The sequence below is a fragment of the Eublepharis macularius genome, chromosome 9, assembly GCF_028583425.1.
Source record: "Eublepharis macularius isolate TG4126 chromosome 9, MPM_Emac_v1.0, whole genome shotgun sequence".
Lineage (NCBI taxonomy): Eukaryota > Metazoa > Chordata > Lepidosauria > Squamata > Eublepharidae > Eublepharis > Eublepharis macularius.
Window position 1 is genome coordinate 33,154,925 of NC_072798.1, and position 26,101 is coordinate 33,181,025.

The 26,101-nt window shown below is 39.8% G+C and overlaps 1 protein-coding gene across 1 annotated transcript in view; it reads right to left on the minus strand.

The window, feature by feature from the left end:
• The window catches only part of LARGE1 (LARGE xylosyl- and glucuronyltransferase 1), a 395,274-nt gene that overhangs the window by 285,326 nt on the left and 83,847 nt on the right, over nt 1–26,101 (minus strand). The window contains exon 2 of the mRNA XM_054989142.1: nt 17,865–18,051. Within this exon, the coding sequence (XP_054845117.1) occupies nt 17,865–17,970 (106 nt within the window). The 5' untranslated portion in view covers nt 17,971–18,051. The remainder of the gene's footprint in view (nt 1–17,864; nt 18,052–26,101) is intronic.

The window sequence follows — 26,101 nt, forward strand, 5'->3', positions numbered from 1 at the left end:
CTTTACCTGCACAAAGAAACAAGGGGAATCTACTCAAAAAGTATGCCCAAGAGGTGAAAAACACACGAGCAGAAAATAAGGCACGATAATCAGAAATTTACAAAAACAGTATAATGGAGTAAAAAAACCTCTCAAGATAAATCAAAGAATCATAAAAATCATAATCAAGGTGCACTCAGGAGTTAACCCAGTGCCTTTACATAAATCCACAAGTAAGACACTGTGACTTCCGTAACTTCCAACCAAGGAAGGCATTCAACAGGAAAGTGTCAATGTCAATGTCTTCTTCTTTTGCAGGTGAAAGGTTGATGGTGGCTCACGGGTGGAAGAATCCACACTGCCCGATGTGCAGTGCCGGCTGAGTACCGCAGTTTCGTATTCACAACCTCCTCAGGGGCAAAGTAAATCCACCATAACTAAAAAAGACATATAACAATACATAGTCCATTGCAATGGACTATGTATTGTTATATGACTTCTTCCACCTGTGAGCCACCGTCAACCTTTCACCTGCAAAAGAAGATTTCATATAGAAACAATTATTGACTTTGATACTTACCAGTTGTATTATTCATTATTTTGACATTGACACTTACCTGTTGAATGCCTTCCTTGGTTGGAAGTTACAGAAGTTACAGTGTCTTACTTGTAGATTTATGTAAAGGCACTGGGTTAACTCCTGAGTGCACCTTGATTATGATGTTTTTGGCTTTACCTGGGCTTAAAATACTTTCAAAGCAAGGAAAAATAAGTCAGATGGCATTCAGTTGCTACTAGCAAGCTCTTTAAAACTTCCTTTACTGCTTCCCTGCCTGTTACAGTTACAACCTATATGAAAAGAGACGGTATGAACTATATCCAAAATTAAATTGAGAAAATTTTCAATCTAAACTGGAAGACAGGTGGAACGGAACATGGGACAATACAAACTCATGAAATGAAGGTCACCTGCTTGATTCCTCCATGTATACTGAAGACCACAGAGGAAAAATATCTGAGCTCACCTTCACTTACACTACTGTTTAATGCTGCTCATATGTAAACCAACATGCACATTGCCTTTGGACAGAAAATGTGGTATGTGTGCACAATATATGTTCTAGTCTATCCACCGCTAGCACAATTCATCTCAATCTTGCAGTCATTAATGCCTTTTTAAACAATGAATTATCCTTCTATTACTAAGTGTTAAGATTTTTTTGCACCCAAAATATCTATATTTATGCAACCAGAGAACTTTGCTACCTCCCAAAACCTAAACATAATTTTGCAAAGTTTTCTAAATACAACATTCAGAAGAAACCTTTCCTTCTTTTCTGAAGTCTGACCATAAGTTGTTCTGACTCTTCAGAAACAGTTCTGCAAATAGTTTCAATGGACTCACTGTGTCACTACTTGCCATCTTTACTGGTAGATATATGGAGGTAAATATACTCTTTAATAATTAAATATAAAGATGTTTATTCAAATATACATATGTCTGCAAGCCTAGGTTGTTTGCAAAAGTAGGGAAGGAGAAACAGACATGCACTTTTAGTCTTCCATCGTGCATGGGATTTCATGTTTTTATCATTGCCCAACATGCACTGAAAATTTCCCTACAAAAACATTATTTTATCTTGCTATAGGCTGACATGCAACATGCACAGATCCCCCTTCTGCAAACCAAAAAATAAATAACGTGGAAGGAACAACTGGAAGGAAAACCATGTTAATAGTTTTAAATTGTTTTTTTCTCATTACAGAAGTGATTACAGCATGTAATAGTATTTTTGACATTAATGGAGGTTAGGAAGATTCCCCCCAGCTCATTTCTATCATTCCACAAGCTATGTAAAACAGAATTGTTCAGGAGATATTTTTTTAAAAATGTTATAGGGGTAGTATTATAATGGAATAGTTCAGGAAGGCACTTTTATAAAAGGATCAGAACTGTAGACTATGACACTGTGTATGGTATGTATTATCTATTTGTATTATCTGTTGAACCCTACTTTTACAGCATCGTTTTCTATTTTTGTAATGCCATTTTCTTATCTTATTCCAGGACACCAAAATACTGGACAACACTTCCAACTACTTTGTCAGACTGCACAGGGAATCCATTGAAATTCACAAGCATAAGCAAAACTTCAACAGGAAAGAAGAAACCTTAAGAATGAACAGAGCATGGTTTCCAGTTCTGAAAAACACCAGGCTAACAAAACACTCTACACCCGACAATAGCCCTGCAGAGAAGATTAGCACATCAAGCACCAATCCATATGCAAAAGAACCTCCTCAGGATACAGTGAAGCCTCCCGCCATTAGCATTCCACACCCTGGGAAACTCTTACAGGATGACTCAGCTCAACCCCACCCCTCCTGAGTAGATATAAATGACCTGCCAACACCTTTTCCACACTGTGACACTGAGAGATCTCTGTCTTTTGGTGCTACACCTCTGAAGATGCCAGCCACAGCTGCTGGCGAAACGTCAGGAACTACAATGCCAAGACCACGGCAATACAGCCCGGAAAACCCACAACAACCATTTTCTGTTGTTTGACATACGTCTAAAATGTTTTGCTTAGTTTCTAATGTTTGTAATCCTAGTCCTATTGCATTACTTATTAAACACTGCACTCTGCTGACTGAATTAACTTTTGTTGTGTGAGCCACCTTGGGCTTCCGTGTGAAAGATGGACTATAAATAGAGCCAATAAATAAATAATGAAGGGGTACACTTTCAACAATGTAAAATCCATGTCTTCATAGTTTAGTGCAGATCAAACAATGGTTGCCTACAGACTATGATCTACAAAGATTGAGCCAGCAATGGTTCTTTCTTTCTACACTCTGGAGGCAGATTTACCTACTTTTCCCCATTACAGTTCTGACCACAGCTTAACTATGAACAATGACTAGACTCCCTCTCAACTATGGTTTTTAAACTTGGTTTCAAATCCTGATTAACCTGGGAAGCCTGGTTAGCATTAACTATGGTTAGTATGCTAGTGCAGATGAAAAGCTAATGCATGGTTAAGGCAGTCATAAAAAATGAAAAGAAAATTCTATCCAGAGAGAGCAAAAGGGAGTGTGGAAACACAAGTCCCTAAGGCAGGCCACCGAGTTGATAACTGCAGTTTGCAGGAAGACATTATTACATTTGTACATGATTGAAGTCAAATGTCGAATGCAGTCAGGCAATTATGGCTTCTTAATCTCTAAGTGTAAAAATTGTGATAAATTAGAGAGGCTGAGGTTGAGAAGTATTTTGAAAATCATCTGAAGTACCAAGCGCAAGTATGAATTTCAAATTTCATCTGAAAAGAGTTACTGCAGTCTCAGATCATATGGTATTTCAACAGATATGTTGAGTCACCCTTCCCTCTGGAAACCTGCCACTCAATCAAAAAGATGGCACCATCATAGATGACTAGTTTCTCTGAACAGCTTTTGACATTTGTATGACTTTAAGTAACTTCTTATTCCCATGGTCTATGAAAATGCAATTTGCAGCAATCCTAATGGAAGGCTTTGCCTTCGGCAATTAGCAACTGCATACCTGACAAGAAAATTAACATGAACATTAGAATGCATGTCAAGTTGTTCAGGCTTTGATCCCCAAACCACTTCACTTAGAAATAGTTTTGACGAATTTAATGGGACTATACAAAGACAAATATCTTTATGCTATTTGCTGTATTGACAGTATCAATCCAATCCTACAGTCTATTCTTTTGAAAATCTCTTCTTTTTATCATAGAAGATCCATGTCTAGTATTTTCCAATCACAGAAAAATGAATATCTTGCCTAATTCCTATTCTCAGGGGAGATAGGAAGGGATATGTTATCTTTCGGGATAGCCAATCCCACCCAATCAAGAGGCAAGGCCAGCAGGTTGGAACCTCTCCAATGGAATAGCTCCCACATTCCTTATAGGACTCATTTAGACACCCTCCCCTGTGAGGATCTATGAGGGCTAATTAGTACTTGACGTTTCAGTCTGTTTGTTCTTACAGAAAGGTTACTATGCAAGAATTTCATAATCACTGAAACATTTTGTGCACAGTACTTGTTCATTTTTTAAAAAAAAAATCCATCAAGGCAGCTATGCCTACCAAGGGATGCCACAAACCTCAATGGACAAATAGGAATGGTGGACACCACAACAGAAATGGGACCTCAATGGGACAAATGCACTTAGAGACCAAGGAATTAGCTAAAATTTAATCTGGATACCCAACCTTCTGATATAGCTCCTGCTTACACTATGGTCTATCAACTTTGAAAGAAGCAAACTGTAGAATTAAATCAAGGCATTGTGAAAGGAAACATCAACATCAAGGCAATGCCCAATACTGGTGAAACGAAAAGATCATTGAAATGGAAATCTGGACACCCCAGCCACTGCACAGCTGTGGGAAAACTCTTGGAATCAGAGCAATTGGGAGGAATACAATTCAGCCTATTTATTCTTTGAAATGAGCAAGTGTGAATGGTGTCAGGCCTGGTTAGGGGATTCTCTCAGACTCTTCACTTCATCCAACACAGTGGTATGACTTAAAAGGGTCTTTATTCGGATAAAACTCCCTAGAAGTACACTGATACATAGAGATTGCCCAGAATGCTGAAGTACAGTCTTCCCCAAGAGGTTATACTCCCCAAACAAGTCAGTTGAAGTCAGTGAAAGTTCTGCAAGAGATGCCCAGTCGAAGTTCCCACACCTGGTTCCCACACACTACCAGCGGCACTGATAAGGTCTCTTAGCAAAGCATAGGCATAGTGAAGGAAGCTACACTACAGGAAGAAAGCCCATCCCCTCTCCCCAGTAGACATGCATTCACAGTCATGGCAGGCTGGCTTGCCTGCCTGACAAATGGAAATACTTTGTACTGGGAGTGTCTCCAATCATAAATGATATATAGGCACTTCAAGCTAGAATTTCCACAAGGCTGATAGATACAGGTATGTCTTGGAGTTTGATGGCTGATGTGAAGAATCGCAGATTCATTATCTTGAATCACCTCTTCTTCTGCAACTTGTTGAGGTCTAGAACACAAATTTTTCTTTGGCTGAGGAAAAACATGGAATAGACTCATAAGTAGTTCTGAGTCCATGGAATCAGTTCTATGAATCAGTTCTCTTTGCCCAGGAAATGCTGGATAGCTAGGATGCTAAGATTGTTTGTTCTTCCCTCTTGGACATCACTGAAGTCTCAAACTTGTCTCTTGGATGCTTGGCAAACTCCAGGGATAACAAAAAGCTACTGATCTCTCTCAGCTACACATCCTACTTAACCTCCAATTTCAGTGTTCAATGGAAGTGACAACTCCTACGAGCAGTGGATTATAGGGAGGTAGATTTTCTAATTCTCTTGAAAGCTAAAGAAAATCAAGACTCTGGAGCAGGTCAGATGGATTCATTTCCTGATGTTCTAGTTCTGTACCATTTGGATCTCTAGCTCTTAATGTCCTGATTATCCAAGAATTGCTTAGAGGTATAACTAAGGGACTGCTGGTAGTGGTTAAGATGTGGTTAAGAGCCTAAGGGTTATATCGGATCCAGTGCTACTACTAGAAAAATAAGTTAAGGCAGCTGCAAAAAAATGCCTTTTACAACCTCACTCTAGACTAGAAGATGGCTTCTTACATAGCCAACATGGCCACCTGGATCCATGCTATGGTAACATCAAGACTTGACTATTGTAACGTACTATACATAAGTCTCCCATCCAAATTAACTAGAAGACTCCAATTGGTACAAAATACTGCAGTGTGACTGCTATCAGGAGCAAGCAGAAGCATGAACATCACCCCCATTCTGCAGTCACTCCATTGGTTACCTATCAGCTACCACGCTCAGTTCAAGGTATTGGTTATCACATACAAAGCTCTTCATGGCCTTGGCCCAGCATACATACAGGACTGCCTCCCTCCCTATGTTCCTCCATGGCAGCTTTGCTCATCTGGTCTCCTGAAGGTGCCACCTTGCACATGGGCAAAACCAACAGCAGCCTGTACACAGGCTTCCTCTGTGGTGGCCCCTACCCTGTGGAACAGCCTGCCTGAGGTCAGAAGAGTCCCCACTCTCCTAACTTTCCACAAATGATGCAAAACCAAATTATTCAAAAAGGCTTTTGTATTGTAGGGAGGGGCTCTCAGATGCTTTGCTAATGAGTTAAGAACCATAGACTTCACTGCTATGGCTCCTATGAGCTACTTGTGCTTCATATGGTCTAATGTTAGCCCCAGAATTGCTTATGTTCTGTTTCAGCATTTCTTCAACTCTGTATTGGATTCTCTCAATGCTACGTCTTTGTAAAATTGGGTTTATTTACCCTATGGCATTGTTTATTGAAATGTCCTTGAAACTGACTGTACTAATCTCACAATGTGTAATCCTCCTTGAGTCTCAGTGAGAAAGGCGGACTATAAATGACATATCTAACCCTTAAGAGGCCCATCCCTGTTAAGAAGAGATCAAGAGGGAATAAATAGTCAACTGATAACCTTAAAAAAGAAAAATAAATTTAAAGAAAAGTCAGGCCTATGCTTTAAAAAACCCCAATAAATTCCCAGATCTAAACTGGCACCCTGTTTCTCAATTGAGGTCAGAGATGGCCTGAGGAACTGTGGGACATTCCTTGCAGTACATGGGATTGGATATCTCAGAGCGTAATGACTGCTCTCCCTGCCTTCATGACAGAGAAGTTAATTATAAAACAAGATGCTTAAAATAGTATGCAAAATGCAAGAATGCTTGCAAGGAATTATTTTGAAAGCTGCTCCCAGATGTGTCTATGTCCTGATTTAATTTATCCAACTCCAGCAAAAACTATCAACTATAGAGACAGATTTGCACAAAGAAGAGACATCCTTCCCCCTGTTTCTTGACAGTGGTCTTCAATTACAACCTACAGTGATGAAATTCAACAAGAGTGAAGGAAGAAATAAAAAGGAATGAAACCATTGAAATGAATCTGCAGCATCAGATTATTAAACATCCCACAGACATTGGTGCAAGTGACAGCTGCCAGAGCATTGAAGGGAAGGGGGAAATGGTGTGAGAGAAATAAAAGTGGAGAATTAAACTTCTCATTGTACTTGATGAAGATTAATATCTTCTGTTTTATGGACAGAAACTGTTTAATTTACTATTAAAATTTCTAAGGAGCACATATAAAAAGCAGTGAGACAAAAGGCAACAGTAGCAAAGACAGCAAAAGATGTATTCTGCAATAAGTGATGTAAAATCCTGTTTTTAAACAGATAACCTAAAATGCAGCTGGAAAACCACTGAAGTCTCATATTCATTTCTCACTTGTTCCTCACATTTATAACCCACCTTTTTTCTAGAATGAGGTCATTCCTTATTTTTCCTTATAAACCCACACAGAGCTGTTGTAGCATAGTACTTAAGTGGTTGGGCTGCGAATTAGTACACTGCTGGGTCAAATCCCACTACTGCCATGAGCTCAGCAGGTGGCCTTGGGTGAGCCACTCCTCTCAGCCTCAGCTCCCCAGCTGTATTATGGGGATAATGGTAACACTTGACTTTGTTCACAACTCTGAATGGGGCACTAATCTGTCTAGAAGAGCAGTATATAAGTATACAGTTATTATTATTTATTACAAGGGATCTTAGGCTGAGAGAGCAATTGGCTCCAGGTCACCCAGCAAGCATCATGGAGAGCAGGGATTCAAGGCCACTCCACTATAACTGCAGAATGATGAAACACACCCAAAGACGTTGGAAACCAAGCCTCAGAACATTATATCAAGAGAAGATCATTGTGTGAGTGCAGTCTACAGCCTGCTAACCACACAATACAAGAGACAAGAGCATTTGGAGCATTTTTACATTGGTTTCTAAATGTGTGGGTGTGTTTGTTTAACATAAATATTGTACAGTTGACCACAGAGGAAGGCGAGAGGGACGATCTGGTCTGGTCTGTCTGTGTTGGTCATTGGACTGCAGCATCATCTCTATATGGAGAATGTTTTAATTACTTTTAACAAATGCCTATAGCCTGTAATTTAGGCCCTATATTTTTTACTTGTTTTTAACTACAACTCTCATAATAAATACTTATTTGGAATATTTTTATTTTAGTTTGCAACTTGATTCTGTATTTTCCTTAGCCTTCTTTGGGTTGAGTCTGCGGGGACTTCCCCCCATCCCCTTTTCTTTTTCGTTGTTTGATCAGGGGTTCAAACCAGGTCGCCTTGGCTGAAAGTCTAAGACCCAAGCCACTATACCACACTGGCCTATATCAATAATATAGGCAGGATTTAGTATTAGAATGCTGGGAGATTCATGACAAACAAAGTAATCCTATGCAAAATCATTGTGATCTGGTTATTGACTTCAATGGACTTAGACGGGAGTAATTCTGCACAAAATGTATTTAATGTTAATTACAGCCATTCCTCAGGGTACTATCTGCACTATGAAAGAACTTGGAATTGCCTCTATGGGGCAATTCTTCTACACAGTTAACCAGTTTGCACATAGCAACTTGCCATATGAAACAGTTCTTAGATGGATTAACGCCGTGTTTCCAAAAGCTACCACTTAGGTAGTGGTATGAAAACAAGCCCCTACAGCAAAGGTCAACATACAGCATGGCTGTCAAGAAAATGACCTTTCCTAGGCTGTTTCTTGTCTGACAAAACCTGGTCCAAGCTTTTAGCCTAGTCAGGTCATAAGAGAAATCTCTGGGAAATTTACTGAAACTCAGAGCTAACTGTTCCTAAAGAAATAAACTTGGAAATGTTTTCAGAGAACCTAAAAGCAGGAGAAATCATTACGATCAGAGACTATCAAGGCCAGGGATCAAAGCAGGAGGTTCGTCTACTGCATTATATGTCATTAGTGCTCATAACTGTGGCGAGGACTAGTTGCTGTGATTACGAACGTATCGTAACTTCAGGGAAACGTGGCCATGTGTCTTAGCGACACTCTCATTGGACCATGTTACAGGCAACATGGCATAAGAATGAAATCGTCAGTTGATTTTTTGCTGTTGGCCTTGCTTCTTGAACTGGCATCTGGTCAGTTCTTGGTCATCTTGGACCAACACTTGAAGGACTGGGGTCTGGCATTCTAGTTGCACTTTACGGTTTGACTTGACAAGGTAACATCTGGATTATTAGGCAGCAAAAGCCTGTTAAGTATTTTAGGGTTTATAGTGACGTGTTTGCTGTCTTAGATCTTTGTATGCCATTAAAAGTATTTGAATTGAATTGAATTGGGTTTAGCTACTGAAACTTTTGTTTTGCAGAATTCTTAATAAACTTTATTAATTACACTTTTTATGGTGTTATTAGTTTTGGAGCTTCACTTTGAATCCAGTACCTTGGCCCATTTGGCCTTAGCTACCAAATAACTGTTTTTGTGAAACTCACTCTGCAGGTGCCCTACCTTGAAAGCCTGACTTCTTAACACTTGGTACAGCTCGAGACTGTTTCCTCAGTCTCTGGGCTCAGGGTTAGTTAGAGGAAACTGGTGCTGGCTGGGTTGCGAGGGGTTTTGCTTCCCTGAATTGTGTTTTTGTTTCTTGACCTTATTACCCCAGGGATCTGGGGAACCTGAGACAGTGGCAATATTGAAAAACAAGGTTTGCCACATTGAGAAAAAAAAAAGGTTTGCTACATGGAGCATACTAAGTAGTTTTATGTTGTTTTAAAATGTCTCTCTCATTCAAAGTGGACACAGAGTTCCACTAGATTTCAGGAAGCAAAAGGTATTTGTACATTCATGGAGAAGAACACTCCTGTCTCCCTGTAAAACGTACATGAAATGACCTTATCCACACAGTAAATTCAAATTAACTTACAGATTTACTCACCTCTCTGCATATTGGCAAAAGTTCAAAGAACATTTGTTAGAGCTGCTGGAAACCAATAATTATGTATGTAGAGACAGAAATTTGTACTCTAGCTCATATAAAATATTTCTGTGATCTATAATCTTTCCTTTGAGGCCATTACCTTAAACGCCAGCTTTGAAGCAGACTGCTGGAAAGTGGTAATGAAATACTAGGAAGTTATTACAATTAATACTTCAGGGAAAGAATGTTGCCTGGTGTTCAACTCTCAGATTAACAGGTCAAATCAATGCAATGGTTCAGATGTTCAGGAATCAATGGCTGCTTTGGATCATCGGACCCATCCACAACCTAGTTAAACTGAGGAATTCAACTTTAATCTAATAAACACAAACCGGTAGGCTTGTGCAGAGGTGCAAATTAGCTGTGCGCTCACTATCTGAGAAAAGTAACAGCATTTTTCTCCTCCCTTATGGCTACTACAATGCCTTTTGCTAGGCTAGAAAGAGGTTCAGTGCTACAGTGACAGTCTTATCTTAAGTCTCTTTTTAGCGCAGAAAAAGTGTGTTATGGTAGGTAAGGAGGTGGTGTGGTAGACAGACAACATGTGAGAATGTCGAAATGGGAGGATAAGGAATGATCAGGTAAACAGAGGGAAGAGTGGGAAGGACCTATGTTATTCGAGTAAGTATGTAATTTATACTTTTTCAACCGCTTAAATTAGATTTCTTTTTGCCATAATGCAACGGGTAGAGACCTTCCATTCTTAGTACATAAATGATAATTAGTAAACATCATTTCATTATACATTAATTGCATTTTTCATTTGAAAGTCTCATATACAGATGCCATTAAGGGAGGAAATTAAATCCTTATTTGCATGAATAGTTAGTTAACTGACGTATTAATAAACAGCTGCTCAAAATAGTTCCATGTTATCCTCTCTGAAGAGCTGTTTTGGAATAGAAGGTGGATGATCGATGGCTCTGAATTTTTTTTAAAGTGATAAATTAGTTATCTTAGCCAGGTGGCAAGTGATAAATGTAAGATTCACACCTTTTCTAGAAAAAGAAAAGCATTAAATAAGGATGCTTACTATATTGTCTCTCATCCAAATGTCTTTCTGGATACAGGACAACAAAATTATCTTCTCTTGTTTGCAGTGCAGCACCAATGCATTATTATCATATTTCTACTTTATTATTATTATTATTTTATTGCTTTGCACACTGCAGTTTTCCCCTTACAGGTTACAAATACACCTAAGTACATTGATTACAATTTTGCACAGTAGGGAACCCTGACACAAGCATAGCCACATATTTCAGTGTTTGAATCTCTAGAAACAGCTGGACAATCTTTGTACTTTTTAATGGTGGGCAAGCCAGCTGACACCACACCAATCCCCAGTGAGTTTTGAATTTTGCTGCTTTTTCATTCCAGTTACTTGTCTGTTGTAGCATAAACTTTCACGAGCCACAGTCAACTCTGACAAATGCTTTAAATGTTATTCTGTAGGCCCTTCACTCCAGATTTTGCCTTACCAAGTATGGATCAAAACCAGTCAAACTCCCAGTTTGGTTGGGGTCTCTCTACTCAGCTAATCAGCTGCACTTCAGTAGCACAAATAACTTATGGGGACAATAGCTTCATGGAGCCTCAGATCAAGTAACCCTCTGGATACAAGTACTGGAGGGCAACACCAGGGAGGCCTTGGCCTCCATGCCCTGCTTGTAGGCTTCCAGAGACATCTGGTTGGCTGCTGTGTGAAATAGGAAGCTGGACTGCTAGTATGACCCAACACAGCTACTCCTACATTCTTGTATCAGAAGCCAGACTTACTTTTAAATCACTGCTTATTCAGAGGTTGCTTATTTACTCACTGGGGAATAAATCTCATTCTCTTTTTCATGCTTCAGTATTAGCTTTGTCTTTCAAGATGTTAGCTAAACAGATGAGAGCTCTTAGTCTCCTCTGGAAATTGTGAGTTAGGAAATATAAATCCTCCCACCTTTTGCAGCAAACAACTACTCCTGCAGTTAAAAAAAAACCCAAAAGAGCTGAAACTGTCAAATCAGAGCCTGTAGTCTTTAAATTGAGGTGGACTAAACTAAGGCTAATGGGCAATTGAACCTGTACGTTAGAATTCTTCAAGTGGAAGACCTCAGACCTAATCCGGGCTTGAGAGTTTTTGCCTGACTCTTAAATTGATAAAAGAAGTGTTGAAGAAGCATCTGTAACAATGGGCCATGGTGGCAGGCCACTGGATAAAGTGGTAGCCCACCATTGTTCATTCCATTCTCAAAGTGGCCCTCCAGGCAAACTAGTTGATAAGGATAAGCTAGTTTGATGGCATGTACAGCAACAAATGGGAACCAGCAGAAGTAAACCAGCTCAACATCATTACTGACAGTCTACTGTGAACTTTGGACTGCAGTGTGACAGGAAGAAAGACATTCTATCACTTTCTCTATGGCTCCTTGGCACATACCTACCAATTTTTCTCAAATTAAAATAAGGACATTGGGCATTTAGATCTGGCTGAATCCAGAGTCCTCGTCCAGCAGATTGAGCACACATGAAACAGCAAATGAATCTCCTTCTTCACAACTAGGATTAGAAGCCAGAATTTAAGGGTCGTAGAATAATTCAGTCACCCCGAGTAGCTAGCCGCATTAAGTCCTGGTACCCTGCAGAAAGGGGGGCTGATTGGTTGAGGTGATGGTGGTGGTACTCCTATGAGAATAAACACCAGAGTGACACTTGTACATGCTTTTGCTACAATTTGAAAATGGAAATAAACCCATATTTGCATATGATAACCTTTTAAAAAGAATTTATTTGCTTTTGAATGTTAAAAACACTTCCCTTGCATTCTCACTAATCCTTATGTCAGTTCTGTAAAATATGCCAGTATTATTATCCCCATATTGTACTGGGATCTGTAATGTTTGCCTGAAGCTATTTAGAGTTCACAACAACAGATCTTGATAGCAAGCCACTTCAGAAGGCAAGGCAGGGGAGGAGGCAAGATGCCGACACATCAACTAACTCCTCCTTCTCAAAGTGTGTGTGTATGTGTTATGTGCCATCAAGTCATTTGCAATGAATGGCAATCTTATGAATTAACAACCTCCAAAACAGGATGTCATCAACAACACTGCTCAGGACTTGGAAGCTGAAGTCAGTGACTTCCTTTGAGTCAATCCATCTCATGTTGGGTCTTGCTTTTTTCTTACTACCTCCAACTTTTCCAGCCATTGTTGCCTTTTCTAGTGAGTCTTGTCTTATCATGATGTATGATCACCTCAGTTTAGTCATTTTAGCTTCTTGGGAGAATTCAGGCTTCATCTAGAACCCACTTATTTGTCTTTCTGGAAGTTCATGGTATCCCAAAAACTCCCCTTCAACACTATACCTTCTCAAAGTGACTGCAGAAACTCCAAAAGCTAGCTGTAATTGTTTGCTTTGTCAGTTTTATTTTTATAACTTTTATCTTTGTACCTTTAGTTCAGCTCCTCCTTATGTTACCTTAAACTTCACTGTTCATTTTCTAGAACTCACAACTCATCACCCTCTCACAGCCTAACTTGTATATTCACTAAGTGCAACACTCAGACCTTTGAATATTTAATATGGGCAAACCTGGGCTAGCTACCTTGCTGCCTGCATGCTGTTTGATTGCTGTCTCAGTACTGTCTGTTGCTCTTACAGTCACTGTAGGGAAAGAAATTCAGCCTCCTGGTGAGTGATGCTTATGTTTCAGGTTGGTAAATACCTCCAAGCAACTGAAAGATTGGATTATCCACAGGTGGACTTCAAGATATTTGGGAAAGGAGGTAGGATATAATTAGATAAAATATCACTACTTTTTCTTGTATGATAGGGGATTCAAATCAGAGAGGAGGAGCTAGAAATCAAACCTCATCAGCAAGTAAATGCCATATTCATTTCAAGTAACTAGTTCCCATCCCTTGTGTACTTCTATAAATGTTTCTTTCTAGGAAATACTTATACAGTGACTGCATGTTACAACAGAGTTGTAATTAACTGAACATGTATCTATCTGCTTAAGTGCTTGCCTACATCCATGAGACCATATCAAAAGAGAATGCAACATACAAGCAACACAGAACATTTGGAAGTTCCATATCTTTCACTTTGGAAAGGTTTTTGTGAATTGCAATTCTACACACACTGTAGAACCAGTGTGATGTACCATCAAGGCTAGCGTCTAAGGAAGCCAGGTTTAAATCCCTATTCTGACATGGAAACTCACTGAGTAACCGTAGGTCAGTCATTGCGTCTCTGCTTAACCTTCTTCACAGGGTAATTGCTGTTAGGATAAAATGGAGGATGGGGAAATGATGCTGTAAACCACTTTTGGACCTTTTTTGGGAGAAAAGCAGGATATAAATGAATAAAAGAGTTAACACTTCAGCCTACGGAATCAGCCCACAAGCCACTTCAGTCTCAACAAGAGAGCAAGAAGGCTGGGTGACTTAACTTCCTCAAAAGACATGTTGGAGATCCATAGGCTTCCTCAAAGCCTATATATCTCCAACAGATTCAGAAATAGAAGCAGAAGGGGGAAAGGAGAAGAGTATTTTTCACTTTATGCAAGTATGAATGAACCCCTTTTGCTTCCAAACTCGACAGATGGCAGACATCCTATATAGTCCTAACTGTTCAAAGAACAATATGAAGCCATTTTGGTTGCCTCCTAGACTGGACACAGAGAGTCTCAACAGCACCTACTTTCCCCCATGTAACAAGTGCCACTCATATACACCTCCTTTTATCTTCCCTGGTACTTACTGCCAGAAGATTTAGGACCATTCTCATGATTGCCTCATTTCATGACAGATGAAACTCTTAGTCATTTGATGCTGATTTTGCACTAATCCAAGTAGATACAGTAATGATTGGTGACCAATACATGCAGAGTTTTGTGCTTGATTGTGACAGACAGATAAGATTTAAGAGACTAGCCAGTGTCCAAGATGGATGAGAATTTAGTGATTACCTGCCAGCTGTTTTGGAGTAGGTGTGAGCTGAAGCTCAATCCAGACAAGATGGATGAAGATCTGACCCAGGATTTAAGCTATCATTTGTTCTGGATGAGGCTGCACTCCCCTTGAAGGAATAGGTCTGTAGTTTGGGGGTGCAACTCTGGCCTACTGCTGGATAAGCAGGTGGCAGCTGTGGCCGGGGAGCCTTTTATCAGCCTCAACTGATTAGCCAGTTGTGACCTTTCCTGGGCAGGAAAGATCTGGCCACTGTGACACATGCTCTGGTTACAGCTACTTAGATTACTGTAATGTGCTCTACCCAGGGCTTTGAAAAGTGTTTTGAAACTTCAATTGGTACAGAATGCTGCAGCCAGGATGCTGACTGGAGTGGGCAGGAGGGAACATATTACTCCAGTCTTCGCTCATCTACACTAGCATCTAATTTGTTTCTGGGCACAATTCAAGGAGCTGCTGCTGACTGTTAAAGCCCTAGATGGACTGGGAGTTGGACCAACACATCTGAAGGACCGCCTACTCCCTTATAAAGCCACTCAACCACCACAGTCATCTTTGGAGGCCCTGTTTTGGGTGCTCCAACCTTCTGAGATAGGACAGGGCCTTCTCAGTAGTGGCTCCAAGACCCTGAAATTCTCTTCCCAGGGAGATTTGCCTGTTCCCTTTTGTTGTAGTCTTCCTCCAGTGGGTGAAGACTTTTGTGTTTCACTTGACATTCCCTCAATGATGCCTCCTCCTTCTCCAATGTTTTATCTGTTTTTATTTTTATATTCATTTTAAGCCCCAGTTTTAAGCTTTAATGATGTATTTGTGTTCTGATTTTAATGCTTCTTCAGATGAGATTTTAATTTGTTAGCTACCTTAGTGACCCTATGAGGGCAGAAAAAGCGGGGTAAAAATATTTCAAATAAATAAAAATACTCAATGTTGGGGTAAAGGCACTTTGCACATGTTGACATGTATGCTCCTATCTATGCTGAAAAGTAAACCTACCCATATCCCACTTGCTTGTTTACAAATGGAAAGTTGGGGTTATCCAGCTACCTAATTAATACTTTATGAGTTCAAAAATTCCTTGAAGGCTATGAGTCCCTGAAAACATCAAAGATGGCTGATTAAACTTGGGCGGGGAGTCCAAAGAACATAAAAAAGCATGCTGAAAAGTTTCATTCAAAGACTCTTTCCACAATCTACTATATGTCTAAATTCACTAATGACTATCAGATGGACATACACAAAAGCTGACAACACAAACATGCGTCTTTAAAGTCACACAGTATGTTTCCTGTTAAGTAATGTGCAAGAAAATGGTATCTTCACTGAAGAAGCTCAACTGATTTAGAAAGCCTGTGATAACAAGAGACAACACAGAAATAGTTATGACAGACACTGATACAACCCTAATCCATTGCATCCGCTACATCTACACATACAACATGACTCCAAGCTGGGGTCCCCCGCAATAAAGATTTATACATTAAGATCCTTTAGGTATACATTGGTTTTCTGTGCATTGTACCAGCTATAATCTATAATGAATAGATTGGAAAACACGGGCAAGCTGTAATTTTGTATATAGTTTTATATACTTGTACAAAAATGTAATTTTGTTATTTAATTACAGAAAAACTCCATGTGTCCAAGGACTTCCTGCTACAAGAACAAGAGAGGAATAAAAAGGAAGCCTGGAAATATTTTGTGTCCCATTAAGTGGCAGAAGACACCACCTATCCAAGTGGCCATCAGACCCCCAGTCAGGTATCTAACAAAGGCCTAAATGGCTAGCTAAGAGTGGGCATAAAACCAAGTTATAAAACATGAGGAACGGAATATAATGAGTCAGGGATGGCCACGATCCGTGTTTGCAAGCCCGCTAATTTTCAAAGGACATAATTGTTTTTTTTTTGACCTCACATGAGTGGGCAGGAGGATCCATAATGAATTTCAGCTTCATATAGTACATGCCTTACAGGCAGCACTAGATAAAAATATGTACCTTTACTTACGACATATATTAACTTACATGTTGCATGCAAGACCAAAAATATAGTTGTAACATTAGTATATGGAATATCTATATTTTCTACAACCTGCAAGGATAACAAAAAAAGATTTAAAGTTAAACTAGGCAAACCTTTTAACATAATTAAAATTCAACAGGGCTGCCACAGGTACAAAGAAAATTTCTCTCTAATATGGATTCAGCCAACCGATGGGCATCTCTGTTATAAAGCAAGTGTGCTCAATATTTTTCCCATTTTTTTTTACTTACAACTTCCACTCCTCAGAACCAGTTTTATCAACCTGAAAAAGTGCTGAAAAGTCCAAGAATCCCCTCCTGGTACTATGATAAAGTTCCAGCTACAAAGCAAATCTAGGGTATATTACTTATAAAATTCACGTGCCCTGATTCTAAGATATGTCAAGGCTATGAATGCCTACTTGGCATTTAAAACGCTAGATCTAAATAATATATGTTAGTCAGGCAACCATTTTCACTGAACTCTCTGCCCAAAACAGAACAAAACACTTTGAACACTGCTAGACACAATGCCTGAATAAGAAAAATGTGTGGACAGTTTGCTACAATGTACCAACTCTGAACTTCCTTGCATAAGAGTCAGCAGTATTAAACTTTAAAAAAAAATACTTCTTACTTCTCAGCCATGAGTCTTTGTCAGAAACAAACTCAGGGCTACTTGCACAAAAACTTACTCAAAATTCAGTTTCTATTTGTGATAATCAGTCTGTGATGCTCATAAATCAATTTGTGCTTTCAACCCTCAAAACAAGGACACCCACAGAAATTAACTACCTAGGAGATATGAAATATAAATATTGAAAATGTCAAAGTGGGAAGACAGAATAGGAGCATTTTTTTTCCTTTTTACAGGGGGAGACAACAGATGACAAGTTTATCCCATCTGTCCCTCGACTGCTAAATCTCAAGGAGCAGTGATGCAACTCCAAATCCTTGCAGCTCCCAAATAACATCTAATACAGATGTCCCTTTCCCTCTTACCTTCAAAGCTCCCAGCAAACAGATAAATCCAGGTTACAGCAGGAACAAAAAGGAGAGTCAGAGAGGCAGCCAGGAATTTCCGTCGCCCTCTGCAGATTCCCAGCATTCTCTCAGAAGTGGAGATTCCCAGTCTGGTTCTGTTCCTATGTTGGAAACATGAAGTCCAGTATCTCCCACATATTATTCCCTGAAAAAGAAAGGAAATATGACCTAAACAATTCACTACCTTACCACCCCACCAATGAAATAAGTCCCCCAAAGCCCTTGCAAAACAAAGGTAAAAATAGGCCACATGCATTGCAAAAAATAAAAAGTATCCATTTCAGCATTCTGCAAAATGTCAAAAACAATAAATGTGTGCCTTAGAAGAGTCATGAAAGAGCATAAATTAATAAAATATCATATCAGCTGCACATGACATACATTTTATAAAAAACAACAATTTTATGACGCCCTTTGAAAAGCAAAAAACCCCTCCATTCTCCTTGATGTTTCTGCACAGGTGGTACTCTCCTGGGTAGATAAAAGAGGGCCACCTGTTCTACTGCCTCTATTACTAAAGAACAGCAGGCATTCCAGTGGAAGGCTGGAAATGGCAGTGCCAGAAGCTGTAAACAGCTGTAGTGGAGAGCAACAATAAACTTCCTTATATTACCTAACATGCAGTATAGGTACTCTGAAATACTAATATGTGAATGTGAAAAACTAAGTTGGCAAATGCATGCATCATGCCAGTATATGCATGAGCGAGCCTGCTGCTCTTTGTTAAGTATGTGCACAGTTGTAAACTCGCATGAGCTGCTAGCAGAAAGAGAAGAGGAAAACCTGGCAGTGTGAGCAAGGGCCTGAATGCAGCCTTTCGCTTTAAAAAAATCTTAATGGTCCCTGGAGCGATGACATTCAGAGAGCATGGGAAGAGGTTTCCAGACTAGTCAATTTCACTCTAAAATTGACTTTTAAACAAATAAGAACTTAAAAGTACCCACTGTTCAAAGAATAACGGGGTTTTTTTTACAGGAAATATCCATGAAATCTAGGGCACTACTCAAGGGGAAACACTGGGGTTTACTGTGGCTTAAAGCTGGTAAAGGGACAGATGTAACAGGTTGGCCAGGATTTAAAACCAGGAGAAGGAAAACTTCAAGAGGGAAATCGTTATATTCTGGTAGCTTATTCTGTAGTTAGTTCCTCTGAGCAGAGTTTAACAGCACTGCATAGGCTGAATCTGTGGCAAAAACTGCTCAAGCAACAGGTTCAACATTCTAGTCCTGGCACCACAATATCCCTTTAAAAGCCTTTCAAACTACAGCAGAACAATTGCACATGTTCCACTTTAACCACTGACTCTGCTGCAATCCAAACATACTGTTCCAAACTAATCAAAGGGGAGCAACAGAAGCCTGCTATTCATTTGACCAGCACAGGTAATTTACTACTTCGCTCCAAAGGTTTTAGAATGGGAATGATGTTTCTACAATTGTTTATTCAGCAGCAATGGGCTAACAATTTTTAAATCTTAATTACACTCACAGAGTTAATTTGAGAACACATACTTGGACAAAATATGAGTATTTTTTCCCTAAATAATGCTGCAGATTGGATGCTAAGCTAAACACTGTGATTTAGCCAGTATGATGGTCTAATATTAATATTACCACCCTTTGGGTCATGTAATAGAAACAATTTTTGATTTCCGCTTACTGTTACAGACTGTTAAATGTAAAAAACATGCAGCATATTCGGGCGAAAAACTTCTGGCTTAAATAATAGGAGACTCACATGCTAACTAAGGAGGTATGAAAATTTGCTGGGTGACCTGGAAAGTCCAAGTTGAGAGCAATCCTACACAGAGTCACATCACTCTAAGTACAGTGAGATCAAGAGGTTTGGACTGGAGAAACTGTGTGTTGCACTGTTAGGGAGCAATACTGAGCGAGTCTACTTAAAAACAAGTCCCATTTTACCCAAAAGTCAAATGCTATTGGGACTGCAGTCTTAGTCTCACTCCCCCATGTTCAAAAATTGCAACAATAGTCACCTTTCTCAAAAAGGAACAGTGAACAGGAGTGTGTCAAATATGAACCTCTTCTTAACTTAAACATTCTATACAGACGATGTCATCCCATTAATTAACTATTTAGAAAAACCAACTCTACTGCAGAAGCTCACTGGGTGACTTTGTGCCAATCATACAGTTTTAGCCTAACCCACCTCACAGAGTTTGTGATTGGCCCAAGATCACTCAGTGAGCTTCCACAGCAGAGTGGTGATTTTAAACCTGGGTCTCCAAGATCCTACTCTGAAACTCTAACCTCTATACTAGCTTGGGGGGTGGGTGCTGTTGATCAGTAGCAATCAGCCAGGCCTGGGTGACTTATGCAAATCATGCAGTATCAAGTCACCTGGTGGTTGCTTCTTGTCCTGGCCCCCATATGTCCTCCTTTACAGTCCCAAACAGCTCTGGAAAGGGCCCTGCCCCCTCCCCCTGACTTTTACTTGCTAGAAACCAGACCTGGAATGCTGGCTAAACTGTTATGGTTGTCTAGCAACAGCCACTGAGGGCATCTGGTTAAAGCTATAGGTGCTCCGTTAATCATTCTGGGATTTTTTAAACCACTCAATGCATTTTTTAAAAAAAGTTTCCAGATTTTTCTACAAAGATTTCAGATTTTCCTGAAAACCTCTTATTGTCCGACAAGGATTTGTGCTTTCAAGTGGAAGCCATAGAGGGTAAGATGAGGCATATCCATGCTGTCGCATCATCTTTGCTCTAAACTGGGCAAAATCGAACATCAGCTGCAGCAGCACAAAGAACCAAAACAAAACATACTAATGAAATCCAAATTGCACACCCCCGCTTTCAGGCTACTAAATACCCTGCTTGCAGGTCTTGTCAATAAAACCAGCAGCTGTGATAATATGCAACACTCTTCTCACATCAGAAAATTCAGTTTCCATTTTTATCAGAGCATTTACACCCTGTCTTACATGGGGCTTTAGCAGTTGCCTATACAAATGCAGCTCATCTGGGGCATGTTCCAAGCTCAGCTGTACATAGCAGGCAAGAAACAGAAGGTAAATTACTGGTCTAACCTTGTAATTTTTGTTTTCCCCATGCTTCTATTCCCTAAGAAAGTGAGGATGGAGGAAATTATATATTGCTCCTCATAGCTTTCAAATGCTTTCCAGAAACCTCTGATGCCTTAACTAGAGTACAATCTTCAAGTAGTCTCACACTTGCATGTTAATCAGTACATGAGTTTAAAAGTTCAACAAAAGCAAAAACTGCAGTGCTACAACCCAGCAGCAGAACAGAATGTAAAGAAGAGAATAGTAATCTCAAATCCCACTACGAGCAAAGAAAATTACCTTCAACTTCTCCCATTTTTCATAATAATAATAATAATAAACAGATTTGGGGGCTGGATCCAGTGATTTGTCAGCAGAAAAAACTGGTAGTTATGGATATTTCCTGCTTTCCCTCACCACAGTGTTCCCTTCTAACCCCAGGAAAGTTAATTCCTGGAGTCAGGAGACCCATATGGAATCATAGTCACATGGAATAATAAAGAAGCTACACTGCTGGAAAGCAGAGAAGCGGGCTCCCTCTTCACTGCAGCCTGCTGACCACAAATCTATTACTCCATGCAGCTCCAGCATCCCTAGGAATAAACTTTCCTGAGGTCAGAAGGGGAAGAAGAAAGGGGAAGAAGAAAGGGGAATGATTTCCATGAGTAGACATGGGCACGAATCAAAATATGAATCAAATTTCATGACGAATTGGATCGATTCATGTCTTGCGAAAATGTGTTTTACGAAATCCACGACTTTTGGGACTGATTCATTCGATTCGTGAATGCTTCATGATGCCAGACAGGCTGGTGCTGATCCATTGATTCCCTAGGCAACATAGGCCCGGAATGTCTGCAGACCATGGAAACCTGCAGCCATGGAAACCCCAATCTTAGCCCACATAACCTTGATAGGCAGCTCTCCCTGCCAACCTGAGATCTCCCATTCTGTTCTATGAGAGCAACGAGCAGGAGGGAAGATGGGCCTTCTGTAGCCATGGGAACACCAATCTCATACCTTCAAACCCTGTTAGGCACGTCTATCTGCCAACCAGAGAGCTCCTGTTCTGCTCTATTTGAGCATTTCTTATATAAGGCACAGCTCTGTGCCTCCTGCTTTCAGTTTGACTAGACAGAGGGAGAAAGCTGTTGCTGGGATTTGGAGTGAGAGAGAGTGGATTTGGGAGCTTTTGGCTGGATTTGCTGCTGCTTCAAAGAGACTGAAAAGACTCTTATTTTCTGCTCTTGTCCTTGCTGGGAAGGTTTTGGGTGAGGGTGCCTTTGGAGTCTCCCTGTGAGTTTGGCATCTCTGCATATGAATGGGGCCGTTGTAGGGCCCCGGGATCTGACGAATCACAAACCAAATAAATCATTTTCTGAAACAGGATATTTTCATGGAAGTTAATGGTTCATAGAGCACAATGAACCATGAAACTCAGGGTTGGTTTTTTCCCATTTCATGCCCATCGCTATCCATAGGTGGATTTCTGGATCCAACACTATTTATACAAGTTGCCAGAAATGTACGAAATTGGTCTCTAAAATTGTATTAACTAGTTCTGTGTGAAATAAAGGGTGTATTGCATCATCTGGTTTTGTTCTATAACAGGAGTAACCCCTCACAGGTAAAAATATCCTTGAGTAAGAAGAAGACAGTTGGACCTCACCAAACATGGTTGCAAGCTTGAGAAAAACTGGAAGCTAATTGTCCTCAAATAAAAAGCCCAGTGTGATATATATTCAACTTGAAAAATATATTTTCTTTGTTATGTCAGAAAACCACCAATTCTTCAAATGCTTTAATAAACATAATAATGCTGTTATTTAATGCTACGATGCAATAAAGCCATCTATATATCATGATCCTTCAGTCTTAAAATATAAGTATTAATGGTATGATTCGGTATGACATAGTTAAAACACAAATCCTTTTATAATCCCTAACCTCACAATGATGAAGACTAGCAGATCATTTCTACAGCCATGTGGTTCATTACCAGGCCATCTTCCACTCTGGATTATTACACACCTGGGAAATGTTTTTTTAAAAAATAATTACCAGACAGAAATGCACATATGTAGAATTCTGTGGTATATACAGTAGAAACAAGATTGCCCAACTACAAGGGGAAAAATAAATGCCTAGAACCAGGGCTTTTTTCAGGGGGAACGCAGGGGAACGGAGTTCCGGAATCTCTTGAAAATGGTCACATGGCTGGTGGCCCCGCCCCCTGATCTCCAGACAGAGGGGAGTTGAGATTGCCCTCCGCGCCACTCAGCAGCGCGGAGGGCAATCTCAAATCCCCTCTGTCTAGAGATCAGGGGGCAGGGCCACCAGCCATGTGACCATTTTCTCTGAGAGCAACCCACTGAGTTCCACCACCTCTTTTCCCAGAAAAAAGCCCTGCCTAGAACAGAGTACACTAAAATGACACTGAAATGTATTCCCAACCAACAAAGTGATTCTAAATCAGCTCTCAATAGTGAAAGAGAAAATCTGTTTGATCAATTAGAAAATAACAGCATACTATCACTGGTAAGAGAAACAGAAGAAACAAGCAAGCAGCCTATGAAGACTGAGAGGGAGGGGAAGACTGTTTTCCTATTACTTCTTTTGTTCCAGTTTTGCAATTCCTACCTCCCCCCACCTGCCTACCTCCCCACTCCACATGCTTACTGCTGCTGTTGCTTCCTCCTACTTAAACTGTCTGCAACCTCTGAATTGCAGAGTGCTCAGCTTGGTAAAAATTGTGATTACCACACAACCCTAAATGGCACTCAAACTCCAAGCAGTCTGATCACCATCACCTGTTATATGTGCCATCAAGTCACTTCCAACCTATGGCAACCCTATGAATGAGAGACCTCCAAAACGTCCTATCATTAACAGACTTGCTCAGATCTTGCAAACTGAAGGATGTGGCTTTTTTATTGAGTCAAGCCATCTTGTTTTAAGCCTTCTTCTTTGCCTACTGCCTTCCACTTTTCCTAGAATTATTGACTTTTCCAGAGAATCATGTCTTCTTATAATGTGACCAAGTATGATAGCCTCAGTTTTGTAATTTTAACTTCTAGGGAGAATTCAGGCTTGATTTGATCTAGTACCCACTTATTTGTCTTTTTGGCTGTCCACAGTATCTGCAAACCTCTCCTCCAGCACCACATTTCAAATGAATCAATTTTCTTCCTGTCAGCTTTCTTCACTGTCCAACTTTCACATCATACACAGTGATGGGGAATACTATTGTTTGGATTATCTTGATCTTGGTTCCCAGAGAGACATCTTTTATCTTTAAGGATCTTATCTACCTCCCTTGCAGCTGCTCTTCCTAGTCTTAATCTTCTTCTGCTTTCTTCATTGCAGTCTCCTCTTTTCTTGATGATTGAGCAAAGGAATAGAAAATCTTGAACAATTTCCATTTCCTCACTGTCAACTTTAAAATTGTGTAATTCCTCAGTAGTCATTACCTTTGTCTTCTTGATGTTCAGCTATAGTCCTGCTTTGGCACTTTCTTCTTTTTCATCAGTAGTCATTTCAAGTCTTCACTATTTTCTGCTAGTAACACAGTGTCATCCTACTATATAAAGGGCAAGCTGTATTGGCGACGACTCACTTTTTATCCTTGAGCAGATGCATTGCTGACGATTCTGGCCTTGACGCTGCTGCGAAGTGCCCACTTGCTGCCAGGAGGGGGCCTGCCAAATCAGTTTGCTAGAGCCCACTGTATTTTTTCACACAACGGGCTTTGTTGCTAGTCTATACATAATGCGGTGACACCTATACATGTACATATGCAAACATCACTTTCTGAGGGGACGGTGAGGGATTATTCAGTATTTTTAATACGTTAAATGAAGGTTTCTGAAATTTTTAAAACAGCCATTCATAATTCTGGCAAGCCCCACTTAAAGTGGCTTCTCAGTTTGATATAAAAAGATTATGAAATGTTACCAAGTTTCAAGGAAGTATTCTGAACCTTCTTTGAGCATTTTTTTAAAAAAAACCTTAAACATTATCCAACAGGTTCTAAAATTTAATTACAAAAGCATTTATTCTAAAGAACTAGGTGTGACAAATCTCCTACATTACTGCCATTTTTCTAAGTACAAAATTGAGATCTGAAAGAAAAGTGTGAATCTGATAAATGTACAAGACATGTACATGGAAAATTAATCTACTGCCACTGTCCTAAAATGGCCTACAACAAACCCTCAGTAAAAAAGGATCATTACTTCAAATGACTTTCCTTATTTTTTAATCATAATAGCAATTACATTTGTTTTAAGTTTCCATTTTCACAACGTCTCTTAGGGGGAAAAGGCTGAATAGTCCACTCCATTTGAAGCACAGAACAGAAGAGAAAAAACAAAAACAAAGCCTAACACAAGAAACAAACTGAAGCTGTGGCTCTTGGGAGAACAGACATTATTCAAAAGAAAGATTGCTATTGTCTCAAGAGGTCTGTACACCTCTCCTCGGAAAAACAAGACTGTTCAATGGAATTCTTTCCAGTTTCACATGTATGCTCTGTTCTCCATCTCTTCCTAATCTCCACACCATATTCTAAACATTACAGCAGGGTTAAATGATCGACTGTGGCAAAGGCAGCCAAGAGAACCAAAAGGATAAGGAGACATTGCTCCATCAATTTGCAAACTGATATTGTCCATCAGAACAAATAAGAATGTCTGTTAAACAGCCAGGCCTGAAGCCAGAATTATAAGGGACAAGGGCTCATCCCTATAAATGGACACAACTTTTTTTAAAAAAACTGAGAAAAGGGGTTTATTAGAGAAAAAAAGACAGCCTCATTCAATTACTTTGGAAAGAATCCTTCAACAAGAGAAGCATTGATAATTCTCATTAGCAGCTTCCTCATCTTAGTCCCTTAAAATTTTATCAACAAGGACAGGAATAGGCCTTAGCCACAAGTAACAACCTTTCACAGCCCCCACCCCAAGTCCTGTCAACATTTATTCATGGATCCAAAATTGAATTATTCATAAAAGAGAAACACAGACTGTTTCAGACACTACTACCTGATCTGTTCCTAAACTGACTCTAGGATACAGCAGATCTAAGAAATTTATATAAGCAAGAGTAGTGCAAAGTAACTACAAAAAAACAGCCAATTCCTTTTCTTTATGGGACTCTGTAGTTGGAGT